The sequence below is a fragment of the Nelumbo lutea genome, chromosome 4 (genome assembly GCF_056320005.1).
Source record: "Nelumbo lutea isolate HS-2025 chromosome 4, American lotus-T2T, whole genome shotgun sequence".
Lineage (NCBI taxonomy): Eukaryota > Viridiplantae > Streptophyta > Magnoliopsida > Proteales > Nelumbonaceae > Nelumbo > Nelumbo lutea.
This window is the reverse complement of record NC_142687.1, coordinates 8868036-8880082: the sequence shown is the minus strand read 5'-3', so window position 1 is coordinate 8880082 and position 12047 is coordinate 8868036. Positions and strand designations below refer to the sequence as shown.

General features: G+C 34.9%; 1 protein-coding gene across 4 annotated transcripts; it reads left to right on the top strand.

The window, feature by feature from the left end:
- The first annotated feature begins 6374 nt into the window (after positions 1-6374).
- Positions 6375-11688, top strand: FRO8 (ferric reduction oxidase 8). Of its 4 annotated transcripts, none has more exons than XR_016112267.1 (9): positions 6391-6635; positions 6832-6925; positions 7020-7205; positions 7296-7533; positions 7641-7968; positions 8147-8405; positions 8779-9455; positions 9587-9837; positions 11502-11688. XR_016112267.1 is itself a non-coding variant. In XM_088982232.1 (8 exons), exons 1-8 carry the CDS (start codon positions 6476-6478, stop codon positions 9766-9768), a joined length of 2124 nt encoding a protein of 707 aa, XP_088838358.1. In that variant the 5' UTR covers positions 6375-6475; the 3' UTR covers positions 9769-10009. The 4 variants fall into 4 exon arrangements, 1 of the variants encoding a protein (XP_088838358.1); XR_016112266.1 differs by having other exon boundaries at positions 11498-11688; XR_016112265.1 differs by lacking the exon at positions 11502-11688 and adding an exon at positions 10663-10989.
- The last annotated feature ends 359 nt before the right edge of the window (positions 11689-12047 follow it).

Sequence of the window (12047 nt, the reverse complement as noted above, 5' to 3'; positions counted from 1 at the left end):
TGGCCATTCCCTCAAATGGGGGAACGCCATTCTAGTAGGAATGGGAACGAGATTCTAATTCCACCCAACCAAATAGTTGGAATTGGAATAGACCATTTTGATTCCGATTCCAAACCCCTATTCCCATGAACCAAACGGGGCCTTACTTTTGTTGAATATGATGGATATACAATATTAGAGATGTGCCCAAATATTTTCTACTTTTTTTTAATATTTTTATACTATTGTGTGTTCTCATCTTTTTTAATTATTATTATTATTATTATTATTATTATTATTATTATTATTGTTGTTGTTATTATTATTACTATTATTATTATTATTATTATCTAATTATGGCATCAAGGGTTAAGGCTATAAATGGATTGGATTTGGGTTTAATCCGACTCCGCTTTAATTTTTAAAATACAAAAAATAAAAGTTAATTACTTTTTAACTTTTAAATATGACAAATTAATGTAAATATAACATGCTGAGTTTATTATATATATATATATTCATGTAAAATATAATATACAAAAATATAATTTTTAAATTTTTAAATATCATTACATAATTTTTATATATTAAAATTAATAAATATTATAATATAATTGGGTTTAGATTTTAATGAGACCGAATTGAGTCAAATCCAAATCCAGTTCAATTATTAATCTGATTTAGATTGATTGCAAAATCAAAATCCGGTCTAATGTTGGATTAGGCTACAAAGTTTTAGGTATCATTGGTGGGCCTATCAAGGGTTTATACATTTGTCCCCAAAAGGTTGAATTGTTGACTCACCACCAAATAGGAAAACAATTCCATTATCAGTTTTAAATTTGTATATAATTTTTATTATCAATAAAAACAATTATTTTGTATCACATTTATTTTCTTTAATATGGTTAATTCATATAGGATTCAATGAAATAATGAGCTAATATCCTAAATATTAGAGTCAATGAAAGGGAATTGAATGATAAGAAATATAATAGTTCAAATTACATTTTGTGCCCTAACAATTATAGAGGGATCATGTTAAAAAATAGGGGGTATTCTAGTCAAGAATAGGGTTCAATAAATGTTAATAAGAGTTAATACCTTAAATATAAGACTTAATGGGAGGGACTTGAATAGGAAAAAAGGGTTGTTAAAATTATATTTTTTGTCCTTACATTTAGAGAGCAACCAAATTTAAAAATTGGGATATTTTAGTTAAATAAAAATTCAACACTCTCATTTACACTTTTAATAGTTGTATGTATATATATATATATATATATATATATATATATATAATATATATAGATTTCTCCACCAGGGCGGTTGAAAATTTGTTTGTTTACACCTAAGAAACTTTTCTTCATCATAGTACTTTCCTTTGATTATGCATGTCCACATGTTTCCTTTAGGCTCCATTTGGGAAGAGTGAAAATAGAGTGCAAATACAAATGTGTAGAGTGCATTATGGTCTGTGCAAATGCAAAGTTGGTTTAGTTTTTCATTGATAAATTTATTTTCTTGCCAAAGTATTTTTAATTGTAATGGGTGCAAATACGAATTCCTAGATTGAAACCTACCTTTTTATAGTGACCAACTTTGAGTGTAAAGTTTGCATCAATTTTTTGGATGCAAGTATGCCTTGAAATTTGTGAAATTTGTCACTTTCAATACATAAATGCATTCTTACCAGTTACCAAACACTAGCAAACTTGAACCAGAGTGCATACATGTACTAAAAAACATTTGCACTCTTAATAGAGCCTTAGGATCCTTTGTATCTATTTAGAAAATAATGCACTATTTCATCTCATGGATTCTTCTTAGGTCCACCCCACATTCTTTTTTGGAATTGCACATTTTGCTCTTGCTGATATTATTGACTCCTTTTATCTTTTGTGCTCTCCCATAGGAACTTTTGTTGTATTTGCTTAAGCTCATTTATTTATGACTTTTTAGGCAGTAAGTTTACTTGCATGATGTATGCAAGCAAAGCTTGTGCAATTGCCAATGGGTCGGGTCTGACCTGACAGACCCAAACCAATTGGGTCAGCCCTAGTTTTAGGAACAAAAACCAATGGATTGGTTTTGGTTGTTGATATATTGTCCCAGTTATTATCGGTTTAGAACTTGTTCTACCTAGCTTTGAACCAACCCATTGGGTCAGACCCGATTGTCCTGAAAACCAATCACTTTGGGTCTAAAATTATAGACCCTATCGGGTCTGATTTGGTTTCATGTCCTTAGTATTTCTTGTTGGGTCAGTTCCAGTTCTACTTGGCTCGACCCAAACCCGACTCATTGATAGCCCTAGTTCTCCCTCTTAAGAGACCACTTTAGCACACCATCCTTCTATTCTCATCTCTAGTCTTTCCTTTATCTGTCAGAATTCATTGCTTTCTTTGCTTTCTCTTAAGTATTATTGTTAGCTGCCTTCATGAATATTTAGTGAATTTTGGGTACACATGCTCTTAGTATATATGATTCCTGATTTGTAGTAATTAATCTTTCACCCTAATAGATCCTCAAAACTAGGGCTTTTAGATTTTTTAGGGGCTTAGGCCATGTTTGGTTCGCTGTTGTAAGCCTCATTCTAGGCAGAATGAGCAAGAATAAATCACATGAGAGTGTTTGATCACAAAATTCTTACCATGGACTTCGTTCGTTTTAAAATGAAAAATGGATTCATGGCATAAAAATTGAATTAACTTGCATAATGAAATATAATATTGCCTCATATTGCTCATTTTCATTCTTAAAAAAGACTCTATGTTGGTGTTGCTGACATAGTTTAACGGGTGGATGGCCGACAATCTATTATGAATACATATGATATTAACCGTTGGCCATCAGCTGGTAAAAATCTATGCCAATGGTTTTTGAAACCCAGGCTGGCGGTTTATGATCTCTTGGACATACAATTTCTTAAAAAATGAAAATAAACAATATGATGCACGATTGCCTTCATTTGCACAATTGCCCACTCAATTCAACAAACTAATTTCTTTTTAATTAGTTTTAAATAAGTGCTACTTGGTTCCATTAAAATGAAAATGACATTTATAACCAAACAAGTTCAAAATTTATTCTCATTCTTGCCATCAAAAGAATCTTTTTTAAAAAAAAAAAGCATTTGGTTTATAGCATTCTATTCATTTCTACTCATTATTATATATTCTATAATTTTATTATTAAAAAGAATGAACAAAAATGAGAATTAAACCAAAATGGCCTTAATGAGAAGATAATAATATACAAAGAAAGCATGAGTTAGTATATTGTAATTTTTCTTTTTGTCAATTTTATGCTTGTATTTTCACTCTCTTCTTCTTTTTGTTTAGTATGCTTATTAAAAATGGTCGTAAGTATGGTGAAAAAGGGTCCCCTTTGTCGTCCGCTTTTAGTGACTGACTACTATTTGAAGTATAGAAAAAGTTGGTAATTAAGGAGATATACTGGCGTATGAGTATATTAGATTGCATCACGTCCTAACTCCATGCTTTTCATTAGAATTCAGAAAATGCTATCCCATCGTATCTGATGCTTTTGATATGTCTAGTTCCATTCCTGTTGTTCTTCCTGCATCCTCATTTGACTCTTTTAAATTATAACATTGTTAATAAATATATGAAAAAGTACTGACAGACCCATTATAGATTTCTGAATTCTACTTCAGATTTTTAAAATTCAAAATATCAAATACCCTCATTATATACACTAATGTATACCGGTAAATTGGCATTAATTTCCATCTGACACCCACCCCAACTGTACTTTGAATCTAAAAATTTTAAATCTGTGCTGAACCATCATTCTCCCATAAATATATTCATATTGGACCAACTCTGAGATGTCTCAGTGTTTTGAGAAAAGCAAAAGGCTGCAATCTAAGATGGATGACTTTTGCTAATCCACCTTTGGTCCAGTCTCCAGTGGTGTGTGTGTCGGCGTCCACTCTGACCTCGTACCCGTACGCTAGCTTTCAAGACAATCGGGATCCACCCTTCCTTCATCATTGATCCAGCTCATGCATTTAAACAACAATTCACAGGAAAATCCATCCTAGCGTTTCAAGAAACATAATTTGATGTTTCTACGTGCTCTGGGAAGTAGACTTTCAACACTCTGACTACATTTTCATCAAACAAGATTCAAGCACAATGAGTGGTGTATATAACCGGTGTTTCATCTCAAAACTCAAAACGTTGCAGGTTGAAACTCGACCAGTGGTACCAAACACAACATTAATTATCTGGTTTATTTCAAAAAATGCTTATATATATATATATATATATATATATATATATATATATATAGAATAGGTTGTTTTTCATCAACACCCATTCAATGATTGAATTAAAAGTTCTACATTATAACTTGCGCTTTTTGAACTTTATTCTTTCTTTCTTTGGTGCTTTTGAGTTTTGATGGAATCTCCACTCAAATAAATGCAGTAAGAAGAAGCAAAAGCAGACCTAGGTGGGTTATAATAGCTCAAGCTAATTACATAGCGGAAGTTAAAATTTAAGATGTGATCGTTATATGCAAAATATATGTCAAGTCATGGAATCACCACCTTTTATATATAATGATCCTTTTTCCTACTCAGCACTGAAGATATTGCTACCAATTACAATATACGCAAGAATGGTTCAGTGAGGAGGTTATAAACACGAATTCACAAGGTCAATCTACGATTGGTCCCCAAAAGGGAATAAAAAATGGGTACTCCCAGAGTAAAATTTCTGGGAGTACTACTAGAATATTTATTGGAGAAATGATGGATGGATGTGTATTCATCGATCTTTGACAAAACTGGGTTTTGTTAGCTGCGTTTGTTTTGGATTTGTGTTCTCTCAAAGGGGTTCGGAACTTCGGATGAGGTAGGCACCAAGTTATAAACACCTTCCATAAGCACTTGAAAATTTTTTTTGACACCTGACCTGTCTGTATAGATCATCTACATCCCTTGTGTCTTGACTTGATAATTAGCGCGCGGCCCCGTATATCCGATCCTTAAGTGGTGAGTGGTAAGGATTCAAAGAGCCCTGTAAGTGTGGAATGTGGAATGCAGTGCACAAGTGCTGTGGTACGGTTTAATATGAGGAAATTAATTAGTAAAGTGGGCTGTGATGATAAAATGAGCAAGTAGTATTTATAAATAATTAATAAGATCATTACTGTACGTAGTCATTAACGAATGTTTTAACTGGAGAATAATGTCTTTGATGAATGACGGGCATTACCTTGACAGGTAGGAGATTATCATCCACACATAATCTTCTAGTGAGTGTGCCTATCCCATCTGTACCCTACTGTTTTTTAATTTTCTATACAATGACTAGTAGTAGTGGTGTATGCCCACCGTCGCTTAGACGCCAGACTAGAAGAAGAGGACCAAGCGAGAGCCAAGGTGATGATATCTCCCCCAGTCCCCACCACTAATGACCAAATCATATTATATTTAAGCTTAGAACACGACATATTTAAGGTTTGGTTGTGAATTCAATTGTGATTACGCTTGCGTATCAGACTTTCTATCAGTATCAGGTGGATAGAAGAAAGCAGCAGCCTTTATTTTATATATTATATTATATGATGGTATCAATACAACCGAACTTTTTATTTTGCTTACCCAATTCCACGGAGGGTTGTGATTGGAGGCACATTTCATTATAAAAAGAGCACACCACTAGTTTTATTTGTGAAAAGAAACAATTAACATGGAGCACCAGTCTGGATGATTCTCCTTTTATTTTTTTATCAAAATCAGATAAAGTTCGAATCTATTAGTTTCTTAGATTCAATCCAATGTCTGAATTCCAACTGGGCAAATGCCATGCTTTGGAATTGTGTGTAACCGGTTGAAAGTTAAAACTGACAAACGATAAATGAAAAAGATGCAAGCTCACCAGTCACCAACATTCTTAATTGAGACTGTTGCTTTTTAGCAAGGAATATAGAGCAAATAAGAAAGAGAAATTGTCTAAAATTCTCCATGAATTTATAACATTTCTCTTACATTCACCACAACTTTTCAAAATATTATTCACCAAGAATATCTAAAATTCATCACAACTTTTCAAAAAACCACTACCGCCACCCCACCACCACCCACAATTTGCGTATCCATCCAATATAGTTCTCTGTTTCGTCTCTAGCTGATCACCAACAGTGGAATCAAATTGAGATAGGTTTAATGAAAATGGAGAACATCACATCGACCCCATATAGAAGAACCACCACGATTAAGGTTCTACAGTTCCAGAAGTGACGAACCTGCCCTTCACAGGTGGGGACTGGGGAGTGGGGACCTATCTTTCAGTACGCTGCACGCTGCAGAGGGAAGGAAGTGTCCTCTCTCTCTCTCTCTCTGTTTCTCCCGTCAGACTCTATAAAAGGGAGATCAAATCCTTCTCAATTGACTCCAACTCACAGCTCTGCAATTTTATGCCAGAAAGTAAAAAAAAAAAAAAGAAGAAAAAAAACAGACATGCCGATGACGTCTATTCTTCTTACTGTTCTCAAGGTGTTGATGATCTTGATTTTTGCTAGTTGGGTTTGCCTCTGGCTCCTTAAACCCACAGAACTATGGACCAAATCATGGCACAAGGCCGAAGACAGTGCAAGGAACACGTTTTTTGGATACAACGGTACGCAACTTGTCCATTTTTCTTCAGAAATTTTCACTGAAACCTCTCTAGTTTATACACATTAATTACCTCTTTAAAGTGTTCAAGTAACGGGGGACTCTCATAGCAGAGCCGGCGCAAATGTATTAGTATTTACTACTTATTTGAACCGTGGCGGGAATTAGCATTTGAAATACGGATGATTTGCGTTTTGCAGGTCTCGATTTCTCGGTTTATTCGTTTCCCATTATTGCCGTGGCCATAATTGGATTCATTTACATGCATTTGCGTGCTAGGGAGCCAACAAGAAGGTAAGGATTTCTTACATTATTTTTGCACTAAATGACATCATTTTTTTTTTATTTTTCTGGATTTCTGAAAAAACTTGTTCCTGCTTGTTGACAGACAGAAGAGATTCCCAATCACCACGCTCTCCAATCCAGTTATTGTTCATAGCCCTCTGGGTATTATATCAACCTGGGAGCTTCTTATTGCAGCTCTCTTTGTATTCTTTCTGTTATGGACAATGTATGTTCATATCTCCAAGGACTTCAAGAAGCTGACACCTCCAAAATCATTGAAGTTGGAAGTGTGAGTACCCAAACAAGCTATCTTGATAGATCCCTGTTCATTGGATATCAAATGTTCTAAAACAACTGATATTTGCCCTATATTTTTCAGATGGCAGATTAAGTTTATGAGGGTGGGGATCAGATTTGGTTTGCTAGCGGAAGCGTGCCTGGCTTTGCTACTTTTTCCCATTCTAAGGGGAATGGCTTTATTTAGGCTATTTGGTCTCCAGTTTGAAGCTTCGGTACGATACCATGTCTGGTTTGGCACATCAATGATATTTTTTGCAACATTACATGGCTCTAGTAGTTTGTTCATCTGGGGTGTTAAACATCGTCTTCAGGATGAGGTAAATCAAGGTTCTATCCATGACCCATTTTAATTTTTTTTATTTTTTCAATTTCATGTGCTTTTAGGGTTTGTATAGTTCTTGTTAACACTTTTTTTCATGAACAGATGTGGCTGTGGCAAAAAACAGGGCGGATATACCTCGCCGGTGAGATTGCTCTTGCAACAGGACTAGTGATCTGGATCACGTCTCTTCCACAAATACGAAGGAAGCGGTTTGAACTTTTCTACAACACCCATCATTTGTATGCTGTATTCTTAGTATTCTTCTTGTTCCATGCTGGAGACCGGCATTTCTACATGGTGTTCTCTGGGGTTTTTTTTTTTGCACTGGACAAACTTCTCCGAATCATACAGTCGCGACCAGAAACTTGTATTATTTCTGCTCGCATCTTCCCTTGCAAAGCTGTAGAACTTATCCTCTCAAAACACCCCAGTAAGTCTGCTACGTTTGACAGAAAATCAGAAGAAAAAAATTCAATATATACTGCTCTTTGAGAAACCTTTTACTAGTAACAAGAATGAAGATGTTTGCCCAAAAAAAATGATCCTTTTAAATTGGGAAAGAAAATTGAGTAGATGGTTCTCTTTAAATAGCCCTCTTCTATTTGCAGGATTGAAGTACACCCCTACAAGTATTATATTTTTGAAGATACCCAGTATCTCAAAGTTTCAGTGGCACCCTTTTAGCATAATTTCTAGCTCCTGTGTGGATGATGACACAATATCTATTATAATCAGATGTGAAGGCCAGTGGACGAGCACTCTCTATAACACAATACATGCTGCATTAGACTCTGGTGCTGGTCAGGGAAAGTGCCTCCAAGTTGCAATTGAAGGCCCTTATGGGCCTGCCTCCACAAACTTCCTAAGGTGAGAAGGAAATTCTATTCCTTTTAAGTTGTTTCATAGCTTTAGAGGTGGGTAAGAAATTTTGTAAAATCCAATTGGTGGAAGTTCATTCTTGAGGTCACTAAAAGTGTACACTTAAGCTATGCTGCAGTGCAGTTTTATTGAAACAAGGGAAACAAAACCACAAAACGTGCAGGTACAGAAAAGAAAGAAATTATCAGAGTCATGAAGACCTCTATTTAAACTCTTAACAGACTCATCATGGCTTTCATTCCAGAATTAATGCTGGCATGGATTTAATTTAGCAACTGTTGTAATGTTCTCATCCTTGTCTCAGATAAAACTAATAGATTAGGCTGATTATGTCCTAACCTGAAACAATCTGTTTCTGCAGATATGACAGCCTACTTCTTGTCGCAGGAGGAATAGGGATAACCCCATTTCTAAGTATTCTTCAGGAAATTGCTTCTTCTCCAAAGAGCAAAAGGAGCAAATTTCTGACACAGATACAACTGATATATGTTGTGAAGAAGTCTCAAGATATCAGTCTGTTAAACCCAATCTCATCTGTAATTTTGAACCAGAAGGCTGAGCAAGGAAACAGTATAAAACTAAAAGTTTTTGTAACTCAAGAAGAAAGATCTAGTACAACACTAAGAGAATTTCTGAGTGAGCTCTCTCAGGTTCAGACAGTCAACTTCAAGAGAAATTACTCGACTCATGCAGTGTTTGGATTTGAAAGCTTAGTTTGGATGGCTTCTGCAGCTGGGTTTTCCTCCATTATTTTCCTCATTTTACTTGGGTGCTTAAGCCGTGCCTTTCTTCATCATGAAAGGAAAGCATCTGAGAAGAACCCATCATGGGTTACAGATCTTCTCCTTATATGCTCATTTTTTATTGCAGTATCTTGCACCACTTTGGCCCTGGCTTTTATGAGATGGAGAAGAATGAAGAAAGAAAATTTTCAGGTCTCCCGTAATCAACACAAGAGCACTGAAGCGATTTCCATTGAAGCAGGGGATACACTTGAAGAACACGAAATCCATTTTGGAAAGAGGCCCAACCTTCAAGGTACTATTTTCTTAAGATTTCCTTGGTAACTTGTTTAGGAAACTAAATTTCATTGCTTTTAATTCAACAGTCATTAACATTGGATCTGGAAGTTCTATCTTAATGTGTATGTTTTTGTGTGATCTAAGCAGACATACTTGCTCAATTTCCAACTCAGTCTGGGGGGTCAAATATAGGAGTTCTAGTCTGTGGACCCGAATCAATGAAAGAGTCAGTGGCATCGTTCTGCAAGAAAAACTCACAAGGTCCCAAGATTGAAGCCAAGAGAAGCAAGCCTTACTTCAGTTTCCACTCCCTCAACTTTTCCCTCTAATTTCACCTTGGTACTTTCTTGGTGTGTGTTCCTGCTGAAGAATGATCTACTTCCATGAATAGCATAGAGGTAAAGCCATCTATTTTTCTTGTTATGTAATTTAGTTTGCAAATTTAGGCAGTCAAGGATTAAAATGTAACATAGCAGTGAACTTGACAGTGTAAGTGTATAGCTAACAAGTAATCATCAAAAAAAAAAAAAAAGGTGTATAACTAGCAAGTAAAGTGACTTTTACACATAATCTTCTACTTGAGTAGTCTGTTCTTTGAGCAGCCCTCCTGATGTGGCAGAAACCAAGAGCAAGAGTGCAATTCAAATATTAGTGGTTGAGGGCATAGCTAGTAATTCGTCTATTAAAGCAGAGAAGACTAGGTGCTTATTTCTATTTCTAGATTAAAAGATAAAAAGTCAAAACTTGAGTCAAGCAAATGCAAATGGATAAAATATGTAGAGTGAATATACATTCACTTAATAGAATTTTTTTAATGTAAATATTTATTTGTTTTTCACACTATACTAGCTATGTATGAAGAAACATGAGATTTATTTGAAAGCATACTTTTAGGCTATGTTTGGTTTGAAGGAAAAAGTATGAAAAGGAAGGGAAAGTACTTCTAGACTTAGAGTCTAGTGCAGCATGTATTGTGATCTTATGTATTAAACTCTGCATGCTGGGGTTGATCTGGCTAGGGATGCATACGGATTGGATTGGATTGGATCTGTTGAGTTATTGGATCAAATTCGGGTATACCCTCGATTCGATCTAATAAGATCCAATTAGTTATGAATTATATTATATTATATTATCAATTTTTTTATTACAATCCAAATCGAATTCAAATTTGAATCGAAATGGATATACCTCTTACCGAATTCAATTTGATCCGTTTGCAGCTCTATAGCATCTTGGGAAAAACCATGCACTTGATGGCTTTTATGGGTTATTTAACCAATGATAAATGAATAATACCCTATGTCATTTGTGGTCCAATGAGGTCGAAATGGAACAAGACAATTCACAAAGGAGGTGACGATTGCTAAATCCATTGTTGGAGATGGAAGATGATTAGAGGATACTCTTTTTTTATTTCCTAATAATATGTGACGGATGTCATAATATTTTGTTATACAAAAGATGTTTGAAGTCCAAATGACAACAAACCATCAGCCCTAGTTTCTAACGTGCAGTTTCTCTAATCCACCATTCCACCTTGCATCGGCAGCCCTTTCAGTTTCCAAGCATCCTTCTGCATAGAGCTCCAACTTTAACATAATTGTAGTTGTAGCTCCTTACGTTGAATAGTGTATGCCATCAAAGTCCAATAGTTATGTATATTAGATTTGTTAAATAAAACCAACTTATTATATGTGTTAATGGGCATGTTTCTAAGTAATGACCTTAATCTACATTTAAAGATTCTAATCTTATATTTGAGACACTCATAATTGATATGTAATCTAAGTGTTCCCAATCAATGGATCAACCTAGATAGCTCATCGTGTTAAGCTTGATGCATTCATGTTGCCTTGTGTGAAGGAGCAGTTTGTCTCAATTGCCAGGTCTAGACCCAAAGCACCAATGCTGGTACTTGTGAAATGTTGAATTTGACCACTTCTAGTAAATTCATGGACTTTATGATTAGTGGAGTCTTTGAATTATTGCATACAATCCTAGGCTTGATAATGGCACTATGTTAAAATCCTGATATATCTGCTTTTGATATGCTAGCCAGCGGTATCTTTGGGGTCAATACCAGAGTATGTTGAAGCAGTTATCGATTAGTTATGGAAAGCTATCATTGTTATAGGGTTTGCCACTCTGTCGGCCAGAGTGAATATTTTGGATATATTTCCTTGGATGAATGCTAAATCTACCAATTGTATATTTCAAACTAGTTTGAAATTAAAGATTTTCTGGGATTCATTTGAGTAAGAAGCATGGCACTGACTTGTTCTAAAAGTAGGGAATAAATCCTTCCCTTGTTTCAGTGTTGGGTTTTAATGGCAAAATGGGTGCACTGTAAGTGTTTATTAAGCCTGTTTACCTGATACACACTTAGGCTGAATTTGGAAGGAGTCCGCATACAAATATAAAATGTACAGTGCAAATACATACAAAATAATATAAAATATAAGGTTTTACACTCTACATATTCCTATTTGTACTCCTTCCAAGAGTACAAATGCAAATATGTAGAGTGCAAAACCTTATATTTTGTATGTATTTACATTTATACTCTTTCCAAACTGTATGTATTTGCACTGTAGGTATTTGCATT